General features: G+C 46.3%; 1 protein-coding gene across 2 annotated transcripts in view; it reads right to left on the bottom strand.

Annotated features, from left to right (window-relative positions):
• SETD2 (SET domain containing 2, histone lysine methyltransferase) overlaps positions 1-20,264 on the bottom strand; it is a 109,772-nt gene that overhangs the window by 16,828 nt on the left and 72,680 nt on the right. For both annotated transcript variants that reach the window (XM_068235213.1, XM_068235214.1), the window contains 4 exons: positions 19,274-19,961; positions 5,553-5,684; positions 5,316-5,458; positions 534-648 (listed from right to left, as the gene is read on the bottom strand). In XM_068235213.1, coding sequence (XP_068091314.1) covers positions 534-648; positions 5,316-5,458; positions 5,553-5,684; positions 19,274-19,961 — 1,078 coding nt within the window. The remainder of the gene's footprint in view (positions 1-533; positions 649-5,315; positions 5,459-5,552; positions 5,685-19,273; positions 19,962-20,264) is intronic.

Genomic DNA, 20,264 nt, shown 5'->3' with positions numbered 1-20,264 from the left:
TGAATAAGCCCTTACGCGTGCTAAACCAGTGAACAATCTTTCCACAAAAGATCTTTCAGCCCCCCCAGACAATTTGGCGCGTGTTCCAAGCGTCAGATCTGGGAATTGCAGTCAGCTGATGGCATAATGCAAGCGAGAAGAGTATGGAGGCTGCCATATTTATTTCATTTTAAGCAATGCACATTGCCTGGCTGTCGTCCTGATCCACTGCCTCTAGTACTTATAGCCATAGACCCCAAACAAGCGTGCAGATCAGAGGTTTCTGACTGAAGTGAGACTGAATTAGCCACATGCTTGTATCAGGTGTGTGATTAAGACATTACTGCAGCCAAATAGATCAGGACAACTGCCAGGCAACTGCTATTGTGTAAAAGAAAAAAATATGGCAGCCTCCATATCTCTCCCGCTCTCTCTTGCGGCATGCTTTAAGTTATATTACTCTCAGACAAGAGCTGATAGACTAAGAGACAGATGTAATGTTATGTAACTGGTTGTTGTAGCCAGTAGTGTCACCACATAAGCTCTACATTTACCTTCATTGGGCTCTCGTCGTATGTGGGAGTTCCCAGGTCCATTTCCGACTCATGATCCAGGCTTCCGGTATCTTCTCCAACGTTGTCCCAAGAGGGCGGGTCCCACTGCGTCTGCCTGCAGAACGACATACAAACATGCTGGTTACGAGCAGAAGGGGCGTGGCCTGAGCTGCTGCTGTGTGTAGGGAAGAATTAGAGTACTGGATGTAAACACCTGCAGGGTCCTGTGGATGAGAGTAGCAGTCAGCATGTGGGGAAAGTCTCAGATAATTTAAATAAAGAAGTGAAATAAAAGCTGGAGGAGAGCCTCCCTGTCAGAGCTCAGGCCCACCGAGCTTCCCTCTCAGAGATGGGCAGGTAAATCTGCACAGCTGGTGTCGGAACCACAGGAAGGTCCAACATGGGTAATGACGATACGTGTGAGGAGGAAGCCTCTGGATCCCACTGAGGCTCCGGGATCCAGCGCTGGCAGCCCCAAACAGCGGTGATGTAAATATTAGCGGCTTTCCAATGGGCTCTGGTGGAAATAGTCGAGCCCAATCGGCCTGCACAATAGAGCAGACACGATCAGGTTCGGGTATGGCCGCTGGAGCCCATCAGGTTCGGGTATGGCCGCTGGAGCCCATCAGGTTCGGGTATGGCCGCTGGAGCCCATCAGGTTCGGGTATGGCCGCTGGAGCCCATCAGGTTCGGGTATGGCCGCTGGAGCCCATCAGGTTCGGGTATGGCCGCTGGAGCCCATCAGGTTCGGGTATGGCCGCTGGAGCCCATCAGGTTCGGGTATGGCCGCTGGAGCCCATCAGGTTCGGGTATGGCCGCTGGAGCCCATCAGGTTCGGGTATGGCCGCTGGAGCCCATCAGGTTCGGGTATGGCCGCTGGAGCCCATCAGGTTCGGGTATGGCCGCTGGAGCCCATCAGAAAGCCACTACGGTGTATGCGCTGGAGCCAGGAAGGAAAACACTGCAGGCACTACTGTGCCATGGCAGATTTAGTCGGCTGTATTTCCGAGGGCTGCCAGTGCTGGATCCGGCTGGTGAGGCCGGGGAAGCCTCATTAGGATCCAGATGCTTCCCCCTCCCAAGGCAAGTACCCTCCAGGGGCGGTTTTCTTTCCTTACATTTTTGCTCCAAAAGAATAATTTTTAGGGGCGTGTTATTTTTTCCAACAACAACCTACACTTATTTTTGAACCAAGGCCTGGGGCCCACCTGAGCGTTTTCTGCTTTCTAGAAATCGCTGGCAATTCCAAAAGCACTTCACTGCTGAATGTGAATGGCCATGATCGCATAGGAGCGACTGCAATCTGCCACAGTTACCCTGCAGGCTTTCATAAGGGACAGCAGGGCCCAAAATCGCTCTAATCGCTTTAAAAAGGAGTCATCAGCCAGACCAAGTCCCTCTCTGCTCTACTTACCCGGAGTTTCCTTCAGCCCATCGCAGATGACACGTCCCAAGCCGCAGCTTTGCTCTCAGTCACAGTCCGGGGTCCCCACCTCGAGGTCGTCTACTGTGCCTGTCAATCAAACCCATGTTATCCGCGGTGTACTGCGCAGGCGTAGAACTGCTCCTGCACAGTACACCGCAAAGAACCTGGACTTGATTGACAGCCGCGTTCGCACAGGCGCAGTAGAGGAAGTCGCCCTCTTCACCGGCGGGGACCACGGGCCGAACGGCTGAGAACTACAATGGGCTGGAGGAAGCCCCGGGTAAGTAGAGTGCCGGGGACTTGGTTTGGCTGATGACTCCTTTAAAGGAATACTGTAGGTGGGGGTCGGGGGTTAAAGTCTGAAAACCACTGAGCCTGCGTTGCCATGTACTTGTTCCTGCTGACATCAGGAGTGTATTGGGCGGACCCAGTATGGTCTGTGCCTGCGCGGTACGCTTCTGGTGACATCAGCGGGATCGAGGACACGGCAACGCAGGCGCAGTGGTTTTCAGACTTTAAAGTCTGAAATTCCGGAAGTGAACCGGAGGCGGGGCCGGAGCATCGGGGAGTGGCTGCGCCAACACAGGATGTCTGCGGGGGACCATTAGAAGCCCCGGGTACGTTCAACTCATTTCCCCCCCCCCCTACAGTATTCCTTTAAGAGTGTTTTGCAATTTAAAGTGGGACACAGGCCTTCTTCAAATACAGTCATGTGACCCAATTCTGGAATATCATCAGTACTCTTCACACCCTGAATCCCATAATGAATTTCTTGTGACCATTTCCTTTTTCAACGGACAACAATGAAGAGGCAAAATTCTATTATACTGGTTATCCTCAAGTTACGGCTGAAGCTGGAATTGGCTAATCAGAGCTACAAAAGCACACTTTGTAAGCAGTTTGCGATGCCTTGCCAGCATTAGACCCTGCAGGTGATACTGTGGGGTTCCAACGTCGCATAGACTAGTTGCTAGGCAACAGCCGAGCTATGCACTATGTTTCTATCGGAGGGATAAAGAAGGGACGCCAGCAGGGCATGACGAAGCGGCTTCTGCAGGAGGGGTAAAGAGGGACAATGGACTAGGCCACAGATTGCCACTTAAAGATCCGGCATGACAAATCACTAAAGAATGCATGAGGTGACACGTGACATGAGATAGGCATGAGTATGTACAGTGCATAGCACACAAATAAGGCTGTGTTCCGGTTTTTCTTTCTCTGTCTGAAAGTTAAAAATCATGTATACAAGTGACATTTTCTGTCCGGGTTGGGACCGGGTCAGACTATAGAGTAACCCTCACTAATAAGGAATTCCAGTCATAAAACCCTCTCCTGGCTTCTGAGAGCAGGAAAGAGATAAAAGGCATTAATAGCTCAGACTTTAGCTCGGGCATACTTCAATAAATGTGTCACTGAGCAGAGACAATGAAGCAATAAACAAAAAAAACACAACAAAAAACTTAAAAGGCAGATTTAACCACTTTACCCCCGCGCGTACGTATTTCTCCGCCCCTTTTTCCATCCTTTAAAAACCAGGGACGGAGAAACACGTACTTTCCGCGTTCCCGACGCTGTCCGCGCTCCCGCTCGTAAACACGCCGCCCGCCGCTAGTAAAACCGCCGCCGCCCGCTCGCCCGGAGATCAATGAACGGGAAAATCCATTCCCGTTCGTTGATCTAAGCCCCACAATGACCCGCTGCTCTCCTATGGGCAGCGCGATCATTGTGAGAAGAAACTCACGTGTCCAGCCTCCTTATTCTTCCTCCAAGCTTCCGGAAGGAGGCTTGGAGGTCGCAATAAAGCAAAAAGTTACTGTGGCCATCTTGTGGCCAAATAGTAAACTACACCCTACACATTTTTCACATACAAATAAATGACTTTTACACACAAAATTAACTCATTACCTCCCACACTCCCCATTTTTTTTTTTTTGTAATTAAAAAAAAAATTCAAAAATTTACAATTAAAAAAAATATACATAATTAGTTACCTTAGGGACTGAACTTTTTAAATATTTAAGTCAAGAGGGTATAACACTGTTACTTTATAAACTATGGGCTTGTAATTAGGGATGGACGCAAAACTGAAAAAAATGCACCTTTATTTCCAAATGAAATATTGGCGCCAAACATTGTGATAGGGACATAATTTAAACGGTTTTATAACCGGGACAAAAGGGCACATAAATTTCATGGGTTTTAATTACAGTAGCATGCATTATTTAAAAACTATAATGGCCGAAAACTGAAAAATAATTTTTTTTTCCCCACATTTTTCCTATTTTCCCATTAAAACACATTTAGAAAAAAATAATTCTTGGCATAATGTCCCACCTAAAGAAAGCCTAATTGGTGGCGGAAAAAACAAGATATAGTTCATTTCATTGCGATAAGTAATGATAAAGTTATAGACGAATGAATGGAAGGAGCGCTGAAAGGTGAAAATTGCTCTGGTGGTCAGGGGGTAAAACCCCTCAGTGGTGAAGTGGTTAAATATAAAATAAAACTGGACCATCTTAAAAAAAAAAAGGAGGAGGAGGAGGAGGAGGATAGATCTCAGTTCATTTTCACCTCGTGTTTCCTTTAAAGAGAACCCGAGGTGTGTTTAAAGAATGTTATCTGCATACAGAGGCTGAATCTGCCTATACAGCCCAGCCTCTGTTGCTATCCCAAACCCCACTAAGGTCCCCCTGCACTCTGCAATCCCTCATAAATCACAGCCATGCTGTGAGGCTGTGTTTACATCTGTAGTGTCAGTCTCAGCTGCTCCCCGCCTCCTGCATAGCTCCGGTCCCTGCCCCGCCCCTTCCCTCCAATCAGCAAGGAAGGAAGGGATGCAGGTGGGGACTGGAGTTCTGCAGGAGGCGGGGAGAGCAGCAGACTGACACTATAGAGATAAACACAGCCAGCTCTGACAAGCTGTTTGTCAGCAGCGTGGCTGTGATTTATGAGGGATTGCAGAGTGCAGGGAGACCTTAGGGGGGTTTGGGATAGCAACAGAGGCTGGGCTGTATAGGCAGATCCAGCCTCTGTGCAGATAATATTCTTCAAACCCACCTCGGGTTCTCTTTAAGAGATGTTGGTTATGACCTGGTAAGAGTAGTTTTTGCCCTCATCTGGTTATTTGGTTATGACATGGTAATAGTAAATTTCGTCCTCATCTGGTTATTACCTAGTAATAGTATATTTTGCCCTGACCTGGTTATTACCTAGTAATATAGTAGACTTTGCCCTCACCTGGTTATAACACGGTAACAGTAGACCTTGCCCTCACCTGGTTATCTGGTTATGACGTGGTAATAGTAGATTTCACCCTCACCTGGTTATGACGTGGTAATAGTAGATTTCACCCTCACCTGGTTATGACGTGGTAATAGTAGATTTTGCCCTCTGGATCCCGGGCAGTCTTCCAGCCGGGAGGAAGGACGATGGTTTTAGGTTTGGGCGGAGAGGGTGGAGGGAGCTCCATTATGTTATTAGCAGGCAGTCCCATTTCAGGCTGTAAGACAAAGCAAGAGAGGTAAACGTGGGACAGGAACACACGGGTGACATAGGTGCACAGAGCAGCCTACCTGCAAGCAATGGACACCTACCTGCTGCATTGCTGGTGGTTGCCCAGGAGGGACAATAGCAGCCACAGGTGGAGCTTGCTGCATGACCACACCCTGCGGATGAGGGGCGTAGATCTGTCCGGGCATGTACGGGAGGCCAGGCTGGGTGTAGCCCTAAAGGGGGAAAAAGTACATCAGTGTGTGAACCTAAATCCTGGCATGCTGCTACTCTCAGCTTATGGGGTAACGCCACCCCAAACCTAGGCACACCGTCACACCCCGCCTACAGGGTCATCTGACCCCAAACCTAGGCACACCGCCACACGCTGCCTACAGGGTCACCTGACCCGAAACCCTGGCACACCGCCACACCCCATCTATAGGCTCACCTCACCCCAAACCCTGGCACACCCGGCCTACAGGGTCACGCCACCCCAAGCCCTGTCACATACAAACTACCGTAGGAGGTAGTCAGGGAACAGCTGGGAAGAAGCATAGCCATCTTTTTCCTGTGACTATAGCTGAACACGCCCACTTCCCTGTGCTGCGGGAGGTGGGTGTGGGTAGGTGATGGCTTTGAAACTCCCACTCTGCTTGCAGCTCTATAAAACTTGGTCATGTGACTGACCTCTCCAATGGGAATTTCTCTAGAACAGCTGCAACAAATATGAGACTTGTATGAGTAATGGTGCTCACATACATTTTTTTTATTTGACCCTCCACAAGCCTTCCCCGGGGTGTTCCTTTAAGCAGATCTTGGCCAGGATACAATGTATAGCTAAGCAGGTAGTGCGGGGGAATGAGTCCAACTATCGCCGGTGTCTTCACAAGTCCCATCTCTGTATAATGTACTCGCATTACACAGTCAGGGCTGTCAGAATGAACTGGAGGAGCTATAAGACCACCCATATAAGGACTGATTATTCCACACACACCGCACAGTCCTCACATCTGGCAGAAGAAAGGCCAATTACAGGAGGCTGAGAAACACAATCCGCCTCCACATTACACAAACATTTCCCTGCAATAAAGAGAAGGATGAAAAATTCCAGGAGGCCGCCCACTGCAGCTAAACCATAAGCCAAATCCTTATTAATAAACAATATATCACAAGGTGAAGCAAGATGGCATTACTGGACCGGCCGGCAGATCTAGCCAATGACAACGCAGCTCTGGCCCACACTAACCGGTCTGCAGACCTAGCCAATGATAATGCAGCTCTGGCCCACACTGACTGGCCGGCAGATCTAGCCAATGATAACGCAGCGTTGGCCCACACTGACTGGCCGCCAGATCTAGCCAATGATAACGCAACGTTGGCCCACACTGCCGTGCAGATCTAGCCAATAATAACGCAGCTCTGGCCCACACTGACTGGCCGGCATACCTAGCCAATGAAAACGCAGTTCTGGCCCACACTGACTGGCCGGCAGATCTAACCAATAAAAATGCAGCTCTGCCCATACTGACTGGCCGGCAGATCTAACCAATGAAAATGCAGCTCTGCCCACACTGACTGGCCTAAAGATCTAGCCAATTAAAATGCAGCTCTGGCCCACACTGACTGGCTGGCAGATGTAACCAATGAGAACGCAGCTCTGGCCCACACCGACAAAGCTATTGGCACATTGCTCAGCCGGGTTGATCCGCGAGGCAGATCGCTTGCCGGGCAGCAGTCGGGAGCTTCTGTACACACACACCGGTTTATTGGCAGCGACTGTCGTAATTGGCCACCTCAGCAGACTTTAATCTAGTGTGTATGTGGGCCTTTAGAATAGGGTCTATCAAGACAGCATGAAGTGCATTTGATAGGCCCAGTTCAAAGCACAGAATCATCTGCACGTTATTGATCAGTTTTAGACACACACACACACACACACACACACACACACACACACACACACACACACACACACACACACACACACACACACACACACACACACACACACACACACACACACACACACACACACACACACACACACACACACACACACACACACACACACACACACACACACACACACACACACACACACAAAACACCCAAAAAAAAAAAAATCACACACACGATTTTATAAAAAAAATAAAAAAAAATTATATGAAACTGAACTGAAATCAATCACTATTTTTAATCAAATGCAATGATTTAATCAAATGAAAGAGCTGGAAATTAGGTTCATTCACACTGCAAAATGCAAACGGGATTGCGTTTGTGAACTCATGGAGATTTCGCCATTTCAATTTTGTTTGCCCTGCAGGAAACGCATGGAAAATGCAACGCACGTTCCGATCGTGAAAATATCACATTGCAAGCCATCAGTTTAAAATAGTACTTGTGATTTCTAATATAAAACTCTGTGTTTGTGTTTTGTGAATCGCATCGCAAAAAAGTAAAAGAGCCTCAAAAAAATAAATAAATAAATAAAAAAACTAAAATTCGCATCATCATCATCATCACGGAATAAGGACAAATCAATGATATGCAAAAAGTTATGCTAATTTCATGCAAATTTAAAGGGAACCTTAACAGAGGGATATGGATGTTTCCTTTTAAACGATACCCATTGCTTGGCTGTCCTGCTGATCTCTTAGGCGGCAGTAGTGGCTGAATCACACACCTGAAACAAGCATGCAGCTAATCCAGTCTTCAGTCAGAGCACCTGATCTGCATGCTTGTTGAGGGGCTGTGGCTAAAAAGTATAAGAGGCAGAGGATCAGCAGGAGAGTCAGGCAACTAGTATGCTTTTAAAAGTAAACATCCATCTCAGTTTAGGTTCCCTTTAAAAAGCAGAGCAAAATGCCATTGAGGGTAGGAACACACTAGGCAGAATAGGATTTGTGTTTTCCACTATGTGCTATGGAAAGGGCATATGCGATTCTGCCTAGTGTGTTCCTACCCTGAGGTATTGGATTGATGCACTGTCAAGCTGCATATCTTTGCATCAGAATAATTTGCATTTCATTGACTATCCCCATCTGGATATATTAGACGGCGCTGGTCTAGTTTAGGGAACCCCAGCAGGTTTCTCATAAGGAAGTTCTGGCATACGTGATTGGCTGGACGGCACCCTCCCATTTAAAGGGGAACTTCAGCCTAAACAAACATACTGTCATTAAGTTACATTAGTTATGTTAATTAGAATAGATAGGTAATATAATTTTTTACCCACCCTGTTTTAAAAGAACAGGCAAATGTTTGTGATTCATGGGGGCTGCCATGTTTGTCATGGGGGCAGCCATCTTTTTGGTTGAAAGGAGGTGACAGGGAGCAGGAGACACAGTTCCAACTGTCCTGTGTCCTGATTACCCCTCCCAGCTGCACAAGCTAGGCTTCAAATGTCAAATTCAAAATGTAAAAAAAAAAAAAAAATTTGCACCAAAACAGCAGAACGAGAGCAACAACATCAGAAATCCCATCATGCTTTGCACAGCATCAGGGGAAAAAAGCCCGGGCAGTTTTCTTCTGTGCAGCTAAAAAAGAGGCTTGTATAAGAGAAACAAAGTTCTGATGCTGTGAAACTGTTAAAGAAACACCAGGCCTTTTCAGTGCAGCTGAGTCGATTTTTAGTCCGGAGGTTCACTTTAAGGTCAGCTGTATAGCGTACTGGTGAGGCTGCTACCTTTGATGTAGAGTTTGAGCCTTTGACACGAGTTCAAATCCCGGCACCAACCAGTACCTAAAACAGTAAGGAGTCTTAGAGCAGGACTTCCTAATGATCCCGATTGCCCAAGGAGCATAAATGGCTGCTGCCCTGAGGCTGGGAGCGCACCATGTGAGTTTTTGTATGAGTTTGTGTGGTTTTTTTTTGTTTTGTTTTTTTATTCATTTCACTATTCAATGGAATAAATTACAATTTTTTTTTTTTACAAAAAAAACCCCCACACATTACAAAAGTATGTACCGTAAACGCAGCAAAAGCATTTGGGTTACATTATGAGCGTTTTTACAAAATTATGCAGTAAGTTGTGCATTTTCAAAAACACACAATGTAAATCGCAAATCTATGCCGTTTTACCCATAGAGTTTCATTAGCGGGAAAAATGCTAGCGTTTTCTGCAACGCAAGCTTATCTACCTGCGTTCCCAGCCTGAAGCGCTTTCAGTCCACCAGGGCAAAGAGTGCAATATAAACAGTGCGTCTTGTTTAAGATAAATTGTAGTAAAGTCTGCCCACACACAAACTATTCCTCAGGTTAGCTTTTTTCTAGGTGAGGAAATGTCTATTATTCAAGTGGAAATCTTCTACTGTACCATCTCTGAAGGATTACAAAAAATTGATTAATCAGAATCTGCCTTTGTACTGCCTTACTTATCAAACTCGTGGGAATCCCGCTAAATTAGATAAAGTGTGGGGTTCTTGGGTTGAAAAATGCTAATTCTGTAATCCCTAATTTGGACATCACAGTCCATATCTCAGATCTGCACTTGTAAATGTATTATACTCTTGGTGATTTCAATGATTTTTTTGATGTACTTAAATCACATGCTGGTACTCATCTGGTCTGTACGAAACAATTGGAAGAATTGTAGTTTAGGCTTCGATAGTGTAATGGTTAAGGGCTCAGCCTCTGACACAGGAGACCTGGGTTCGAACCTCGGCTCTGCCTGTTCAGTAAGCCAGCACCTATTCAGTAGGAGACCTTTGGCAAGTCTCCCTAACACTGCTACTGCCTATAGAGTGCGTCCTAGTGGCTGCAGCTCTGGCGCTTTGAGTCCTCCAGGAGAAAAGCGCGATATAAATGTTCTGTGTTTAGTTGGTATTTTCACTGTCTACCTGTCTATAGGGTCCTCTGGGGTTTGGGGTTTTGTTGGGATGGTTTGTATTTTTCTTGTAGAAAATTTCAATAAAAATTCTTAAAAAAAAAAAAAAAAAAAAAAAAAAGTCTGCCCACACTATTCAGCCAATCACAACGCTCTGTACTGTAGACACTGCTGTGATTGGAGAACTGTTCACTATGAGGTTTCCAGCTGGGTCCCCTAAACCAGACTAGGACCATATCGGATTATTTGAGTGCCAAAAAATGCTCGATACTGATCAGATAACCACTCAGTATTGATCAGATCACCACCGCCAGTAGTTTTGCACGGCTCAACGCAGCACAGAGTCGCATGAATACAGAGCACCCCAATGCTCCCACACAATCAATAAAATGTCCCCGATAAACCTTCACATTGCATACAGTGCTGCGCCAGATGTAACAGCTGTTCACCTGATTTGACGCGTTTATCAAATGCTATCTTTTCCACGAAAGACACATTTACATTTGGTGGGACAGCGACCGGGGGTACTCTTGCATTCGCCACTCTTCCCAATATCCCGCGCCGTTACCGCTGTGCACCCCTATCGACTACATCAACCTGAGGTTTTCCACCATGCTCAATCAATACATTTGATCGATTTCTGCCCAAAATTGGTCAAATCATCGATGAGGCATGCTTGTTGCGCATAGCTTTTCACCCGATTCCATAAAATTATGGAATCACCTGGTCAATCGGTCTGCAAAAATCGCTAGATTCATGGCCACCTTATGTTGGGTGCACACGTTTCGTTTTTATGCTCGATACGTTCGATTGATAAATTCCGTCATGTCCAATATTACCCTCGATTGCTTTCCCGCTTGATTTCTCATAGAAGTGAATAGAAAAAAAGATCAGAAAAACGAGCAGAAGATAAGGGAATTGAACGTAGAATGGAGTGAAAAAGTGTCCTGTGTATCCGGCATTACTAGTAAGTGCAGTAAGGCCTGGTGCACACCGAGCGGTTTTTGAAACGTTTCGCAACCCGCTTCTGCCTTGGAAAACGCTTGGCTAATGTATTTCAATGGGATGGTGCACACCAGCGGTTTGAGGTTTGTAGCAAACGTGGCTCCTGCAGCACGTTAGCGATTTGTACAAGTGTTTCTGCCTCAGTGTAAAGTATAGGAAAAGCGCAAACCGCTCAGAAAAACACTAGATCAGAGCGGTTTTCCAGGCGTTTTTGTTACAGAAGCTGTTCAGTAACAGCTTTACCGTACCTCTCCCCATTCACACCTGAGCGGGAATCGCGCGATTCCAGCTCAAGGTAAACCGCAATGGGTACTTATCCGTTAGCCGGGCGCATCCGGCAGGTGGCGCTAATTACTATTCCCCCTCCAGGCCGACATGGATAGTAGGGAAAGCTGTAACTCTGGTGGAGTTTTGTCGCCACCTAGTGGATGCGCCCGGCTAACGGATAAGTACCCCGCAATGTGTAGCGGTTTTGTAAAAACCGCTACACTTTGGGCTCTATTCTCAAAGAGCCAAAAGTACCGCAAAATTTTACCGGTAAATTCCCGCCAGCGGTAAACTCCGCATTTTTTTAGCATTCACTAACATTTTCCGCATGTTTGCCGCATGCGGGAAAAAAGATGCGGAAACAGGCATTATTCATGCGGGAATCATGCGGTAAAAAGGTCGCATGAAAAAGTGTTTAAAAAAAAAAAGTTAAAGTCCACCAAGCACAGCCCTTAAGCCTCCACACTTCATTAAAGTCAATGGGATGCGGAATATATCACCTACTTCTTGTAGGTGATAAAAATTCGGTAATTAACGAAGAAAAGATGCGCCTGAACATCTTTGAGAATTGATCTTTTATTGCGGAAAATACCGACTTTTGCGGAAATTTTACCGCATGAATCCCGCACTTTTATCACACTTTTTCCGCATGCGGAAAAAACATGCGGAACATTTTGAGAATCCCAACTTGCCGGTATTTTGGGTGCAAACTTCCCGCATGTACTTTACCGCATGCGGAAACTCATTGAGAATAGAGCCCATTGTAGAAAATGGCAGTGTTCTTACTGCCGCATTTGCGCTTAGCGTTAACCGCAAACGCTCTGCATGCAGCTGTTTTCCGGCGGTTACCGTTTCGCATTTAGAGATTGTGATTAGCGTGCAAAGCACGCTAATCACGATCGCGCCAAAACCGCCGCAGTGTCCAGTGATTTTTCCGCGTTAATCGCGGAAAAATCACTCCCGCAAAACGGCGGTTTGTGGTTTTAGATGTGAACGGGCCCCAAACATGCCTAGAATCGCTCTGGAAATCTGCTTCAAAAACCTCTGGCGTTTGGCAGATCTGCTAGAGGTTTTTGGTGTGTACTGGGCCTAACTTTGTACAATGATCCCAGTGAAATATTAGCTGCCAATAGACTCCAATAATCCACAGCAAGGGCTGCACAGGTGGTAATTACCCTGATCACCTCCAGTAATTACCTGCAGCTGCAGCTCTGTATAAACCACCAACATCCAACAGAGAAAACTGAGATAAACCACAGCCAGTGCCAAGACTCCATCTCAGATGTTCCCCAACCCGGTCCTCAGTGTTCCCCAACCCGGTCCTCAAGGCCCACTAAGGCCTGCTGCACACCAGAGGAGTTTTTCCGAGCGTTTTGAGTTTTTAAATCTGCTGCTAATGTTATCCTATGTGTCTGTGCACACTGGAGCAATGAGGTTTTGTAAAAAACCCCATAGCATTACATTGGGAAGAGCTTTTGAAACCTCTAAAAGCTCTTCCCAATGTAATGCTATGGGGTTTTTTACAAAACCTCATTGCTCCAGTGTGCACAGACACACAGGATAACATTAGCAGCAGATTTAAAAACTCAAAACGCTCGGAAAAACTCCTCTGGTGTGCACCAGGCCTGAGAGCATGTTTTGTGGAAATCCAGAGGTATGTAATCAGCTCTGCTGAGACACTAATTACCCCACCTGTGCATGTTTGTGGTTTTCTGAAAAAACATGTACTGTTGGTGGGCCTTGAGGACAGGGTTGGGGAAATCTGATCTACAGTACCGATAGATCACATTAAGGGCTAGTTCACACTAAGAACGCAAATCGTGAATTGCAATTTTACGTCACGGTTTTACCGCGATTACCATCCAACGAGAGTGAGAATTACATAACAATCGCCCCGGAAGGGCTGGAAGCAGCACGTTTGTGATTTATGCAAACCGCAGACGCTGTAGCAAGAAAGATCCCAGAGGGATACATTAGCAACTGCGCTTTACTGACCGCCGGCGATCAATAACGCACTGAAAAGCGCCCAAGTGTGAATCAGCCCTTTCCCATTGCTATACGGACGAGGCCATTGCCAAGGTGCCCACTGATGATACAATCTTGTTTGTACAATTGTGCCAAATCTAGGAAAAGCAAGCTGTATGACTATACTTTGAAAAGAGGCAGTCCCTTAAGCCTCAACTACACGGTACAATTTTCCATCAGATCTATTAGACAATTCCCCACCGGTCCGATTTTGCGCTAGATTTTGGGTGCTTATCCATGCAAAAATTATCGCAAAATTGATCTGAACCGATTTGGACCTCTACACACGATGCAATTTCTTATCACATCTATCTAATAAATCCATCTATCTGATGGAAAATTGTACTGTGTAGATGAGGCTTAATATTACATGGTAAGATTGTACAATCAAGGGTACTTATCTGTTAGCCGGGCGCATCCGGCAGGTGGCGCTAATTACTATTCCCCCTCCAGGCCGACATGGATAGTAGGGAAAGATGTAACTCTGGTGGAGTTTTGTCGCCACCTAGAGGATGCGCCCGTCTAACGGATAAGTACCCAATCAAGATTGTATCAGTAGTGGGCACCTTCATGAGAGAGCTCTCATCCAATGCGAGGAAATATTCCAACATCACATCTCATAAATCACTGACTCAGCATCGTACAGAGGACAACCAACCACACCCAGCCATCACAAGTCCTGCATTCCCTCCAGAATCTGAGGGGCAGTGCAAGAATCATTGTAGCAATCTGCTGCACAAGTGGTGCAGGTGTTCAGATCTAAGCTACGGATTAGTTTAAACAGAGCAACTGCTCCTCTTTTGCACCCAATTTGCATTCCTTGCACAATAATCTGCTCCTCAGACACATCCGCAAATACAAAAAACAAACCCCACACTATAGGACCAGCTACACACCTTATCTCCGTGCTAACAGGAGAAAAACTGGCCAGAGTTTATAGGGGGAGGAGTTTCTTATAGGGACTGTCCACAATTGATTGGCTCATAGTTTTTACTCCACCTAGTTTTATGAGACAGGGCCGCCTCCCACAGGTGTCGAAGTAACTGGGAAAATTTTTTTTCTTATACATATAACACTGCATGGAAAATGCAAGCAAACCATGGAGCAGGTGCTCGGATAGAGCAATCTGATTGGTCATGGAGTAATGGCAACATTTTGGCTTAAACGGTTTCAGAGGGCTCTTTTCCACTAGCAATCACTAAACGCTAGCTGTTGCACCTTGTCACTATTTTTTACTCGTTTGCGAGTTTGCATATGCAATGCACTTGCATTGCAAAATCGCTTCGAGGTGCAATCGCGCTTTTGTAAAAATCTAATCGCAGTAGTGGAAAACCCCTGGCAGCCCTAGCAATTCAAAAATCGCTAGCGATTTGCGATTCAGCATCGCAATCGCTGTAAGTGGAACAGGGCCCTTACACAGGTTTTGGTAAATAAGGGTGGCAACCAAATCAACTTTTGTCAAATCGCTTTGTCCCAGTTTGGGCCGTTTTCCGCTCCCATTGTACGATGCGATCGGAACGCAACATGCTAGGCACATTTCAAACAAAGAGAAACTGCATTTCAACACAATTTTCCCGATTGCAATCTCCACACCGCTGCATTTTTTTTGCCAATTCACGATCCACCATTTTGTGCAAATTCGCAATCCACCAATTCAAAATGTTCAATTTTTCCCCCCTACAGTCCAATATAGCAAACGCATTGCAACATACACCTGACGGATATTGGCGCGATCGCAGCGGTCGGAATTACAACAATTGTAATTGCGTTTCTTTGTGGAAAACTGCATACAATTTGCATGTAAGCCATAATTTTTAGCACCATCAACCATCTCTATGTCAGAGTCCCCAAATCAAACTACCTCTGCTCCCCCTCACCTACACCTCTAATTTGTCAGTGGACCACTCACCTCAAATTGTGGTGACTACTACTGTCGCGGCGGATCCGATTTTTAAGATCCCCGCGCAAAGTGCTGCAATCATTTGACCTCTCGTTTGCACCTGTCGTGTGCTGTCCAGTATTCCTACAGGTAGGCATATGATCTGGAAACGCTCGTTGGTCGGGTGGCGTCTCTGTGAAGTTCCCCGATCCATCCTCCAGCATCCCCGGGTGAGTATTGAACTGAAAGGATACCCGAACTGACGTGACATGAGATAGACATGTGTATGTACAGTGCCTAGCACACAAATAACTAGGCTGTGTTCCTTTTTTTCTTTCTCTGCCTGAAAGAGTTAAATATCAGGTATGTAAGTGGCTGACTCAGACAGGAAGTGACTACAGTGTGACCCTCACTGATAAGAAATTCCCCTTTTTACCTCTTTCCTGCTCTCAGAAGCCATTTTCTGCTAGGAAAGCATTTTATAGTTCTTATCAGTGAGGGTCATACTGTAGTCACTTCCTGTCCTGAGTCAGGACTGAGTCAGCCACTTACATACCTGATATTTAACTCTTTCAGGCAGAGAAAGAAAAAAAGGAACACAGCCTAGCTATTAGTGTGCCTGACACTGTACATACACATGTGTATCCCATCATGTCACGTCAGTTCGGGTATCCTTTAAAGAGAATCTGTATTGTTAAAATCGCACAAAAGTAAACATACCAGTGCGTTAGGGGACATCTCCTATTACCCTCTGTCACAATTTCGCCGCTCCTCGCCGCATTAAAAGTGGTTAAAAACAGTTTTAAAAAGTTTGTTTATAAACAAACAAAATGGCCACCAAAACAGGAAGTAGGTTGATGTACAGTATGTCCACACATAGAAAATACATCCACACACAAGCAGGCTGTATACACCCTTTTTGAATCTCAAGAGATCATTTGTGTGTTTCTTTTCCCCCTGCAGCTATCATCCACTGAAGTGTCAGGCTGTTTCTTCCTGCAGAGTGCAGACAGCTCTGCCTGTATGTAATTCCTCAGTATGTGAAAGCCCAGCCAGCTCAGAGGACGATTTATCCAGCTTGTAAAAGATAATAGAGCAGAGAGAAGCAGCACTAATCTAAATTAACACACAGGCAGTGTGCAGAGAGGGGCCAGGAGGGGGGAGATGCATCACAGAACCACAACACTGAAGAACTTGGCAGCCTTCCAGACACAGGCTGACAAGTCTGTAATAAATCAACGTATCTCTCTCTTGTCAGAGATGGTGATAGTAGAACGTGCTCCAGTAAGCCAGAACACATTAGAACAGCTTTTGGAACTTGTAGGATGATAAAAAAACAGGATGCAATTTTTGTTACGGAGTCTCTTTAAGGAATAGCTGCAGTTTACATTTTACTCATGCAGAATAAATGGCTGAAATCTGCTTAGCTGTCTTATTGCTCCACCCACTTCCCCTGCACTTTTAACCTCAGTTACCATGTGACTTAACTGCAAAGTTTGAGGGCTTTATTATTGTACGAATGGCAGCCTTTTAAAATTTTTCCATTGACGTGAATGGTTGAAATCTGATTGGCTGTTTGTGGTTCCACCCAGTTGTGCAAAGGGGGTGGGGAGGGTCCACGTGAGACCCCAAAATCCTATCTTTACAGGTAATCCTACTAATATTATAAATGGGGAAAGTTCGGATGTTTGGATGTTTGTTACTCGATCACGCAACAATGGCTGAACGGATTTGAATGAAATTTGGCACACATAGTACATTACCTGGAATAAAGTATAGGATACTTTTTACTCCCATAACCAAAAAGTGGGCGGAGACTAATACAAATTTCACTGGAAAATGTAAACTGCAACCATTCTTACACTGTTAATGGCAGGGATCTCAAACTTTGCACAGTTGGTCGCTGGGCGACTAGGAATAATATTCAGAAAAGTGGGTGGAGCCTACAAAAGCCAATCAAAATGTAACTATTGATTTTCAAGGAGAATATGTAATTGTTGCCATTCTTGCACTGTTAAAGGAGTCATCGGGAAAAAGGATAAAATAAATGGTACTTACCGGGGGCTTCCTCCAGCCCCAAGCTCCCAGCATGTCCCTCGCCGCAGGTCCGTCTGGTCCCCGGTGATGGCGTCAGAGCGACCTCCAGGTCGACCTGTACTGCGCCTGCGCGAGCCGTGCTGTTAATCACCGCCACGTGGGCCAGAGGGGACTGTCCGCTCCGGCCCACGTGGCGGTGATTGACAGTGCTGCTCGCGCAGACGCAGTACAGGCCGACCTGGAGGTCGCTCTGACGCCATCACCGGAGACCGGGACGGGCCTGCGGCGAGGGACATGCTGGGAGCTTGGGGCTGGAGAAAGCCCCCGGTAAGTACCACTTATTTTATCCTTTTTTCCCCTGATGACTCCTTTAATGGCACAAGCCTTAAACCTGGTACAGTTGGTCATTGGGTGACTGGGTTCAAATTCAGAAAAAGGGGTGGAGCAACAAACAGACAATCAGATTTGTTTCATTTCAATGCAAATTATTGATGCCAAAGAACGCAAAGCTCACAAACTTGGTCATTGAGTGTTAGAGTTAGAAAAAGTAGGCGGAGCCAACACCAGCCAAATACATACCCGAGCAATGTCGGGACATCAGTGGGTGGAGAAAAATACAAATTTCATTTGGAAAATGTAAACTGCAGCCATTCTTACACTATTAATGTCAGGGTTCTCAAACTTTGCACAGTTGGTCACTGGGTGACTGGAATTACGGTAATATACAGAAAAGAGTGGAACCTACAAAAGCCAATCAAAATCCACTTATTGATTTTCAAGGGGAATATTTGATTGCTGCCATTCTTGCACTGTTAATGGCACAAGCCTCTTGCACTGTTAATCACCTATAGCTGGTACAGTTGGCCATTGGGTGATTGGGGTTCAAATTCAGAAAGGGGTGGAGCCACAGCCAATCAGATTTATTGTATTTCAATGCAAATTATTGATGCCAAACCCCGCAAAGATTACACACTTGGTCTTTAATTGTGCGTTTGGTCAAGTGGGCGGAGCCAACACAGGCCAAATACATACTTCTATATTTATACTTCTATATTTCTAGTTTATACTTCTATATTTCTAGTTTCGTTGGTCAAGGCGTTTGCGTGATGGCGGCATATACTTCCGATTTTACACAAATCTCTCTCTGATCAAATCTGATTAGAGAGATCTGTCAGCTACCCATACACCGCAAGCAGATTCCCGATCGTTTTCATGCTGAAATCGTTCCGTATCCGGCCTTGTGACACAGCCTCGACGCTGTCCCTCTAGCGTTTAATGTGTTTGTCCGCAGTATACATTACGTGTTCATGTCCGCAGCTGGTTCCATGCTCCATACACGCGGCCCATGTGCGACGTCACAGCGAACATTAAGGTGGACAGCATGGGGGGTTTTGTCACGTTCGTCCCAATATTGCTCGACGTTATCGCCATGCATCTGATTGAGCAAGTCGGCCCTACATCTTGCAGCATGTCCGGTCGATTCATGCGACCAATTTCGGACAAAAATTGGTCATATTATTGATCAGGCATGCTATTGGCAGCACAGTTTTTTTATCCAAATCAATTATAATAATCAAATCAGATGGATGAACGGCCGCCAAGTCGCCTGATGTATGGCCATCTTAAAAAAAAAAAATGCTAACCCGAGTAAGTAACATACACAGGTTTAGTTCCCTCTATTACTGGTATTTTTATGTTTGCAGAGGACTGAAGTCTCCGCAGAGTGTCATGTGATCAAAATTATCCAATAACATGAGCCAGAAGAAGACTGCGTGGTTCTTACCTGCAACATTGGCTGTGGCGCCTGCGGGTAGGGAGCCGGCACTCCGTATACTGCTGGGCAGGCCTGTCCCGGGTAGTACAGCGCAGGCTGGGCGGGGGCTGGTGGGTACGGAGGTTGTGCTTGATGCTGCTGAACAGGCACAGGTGGTTGCTTGGGGTCCCAGACTCCATAGGGCGGAGCCTGAACTGCATTAGGAGCTGGTACTGACATGACAGTCACATTGGGGTCCTGAGGGACCATAGACTCCGGCTGAGCGACGTACTGCTGGCTGGAAACTTCCATGGGCGGCGCTACATGCTGTACCACGGGCACCGGCTGCGGCGTCATCATGGCTGGATTGACCACCATGCCCTGGGAGGGGTCGTAGCTGTTGGGGGAATTGACCACATCCAGCGGTGGTGTGGGGAGCAGGACCTTCCCTGCATTAGGATTTGTTGGGTCCACGAAGGACTGGATGGGATAGCCTTGTGGGTAGTGCATGAACGGTGGGGGAAGCTGGTTATTGTAGGGGGGCACAGGCTCGTAAGGAATGGGCGATGTCATGCCAATATTCTGCATCTGTTGCTGCTGTTTCTGGGCCTCGCGCTGCGCCACCTCCTGTTCGAAGAGCTTCCTGCGCTCCTCGGTGGAGAGCTTGTTGCGGTCCTGCAAGCGCCCCTTCTTCTTGGAGGAAGCGGGAGTGTCATACCTGCTGGGACAAAAGCCGGTGTCACATGATCAGGACTCCAAGAACCAACACGTATGGATAATGTTTCTTGATAGATCCATGAAAAATAAGAACATGTACATTTTATCCACTCACTGCACACTTAGCAGTCATGTGACTACTCCAGTACAGCAGCCCCACCCTGACACCTGATCAAGGACACTCCTCCAATTAAGCAAGAGTTCTCCAAGAATCAATAGATTGACCTTTTAGCATTGCATTGCTCAGTTTATTACAATGCTACTCCCCTCCGCTGTCCTCAGTGCTTGCGCACCATAAAATGTT

The sequence above is a fragment of the Hyperolius riggenbachi genome, chromosome 5 (assembly GCF_040937935.1).
Source record: "Hyperolius riggenbachi isolate aHypRig1 chromosome 5, aHypRig1.pri, whole genome shotgun sequence".
In the NCBI taxonomy this organism is placed as follows: Eukaryota; Metazoa; Chordata; class Amphibia; order Anura; family Hyperoliidae; genus Hyperolius; species Hyperolius riggenbachi.
Note: the sequence above shows the minus strand (reverse complement) of the source record. Positions and strands in the feature narration are given on the sequence as shown.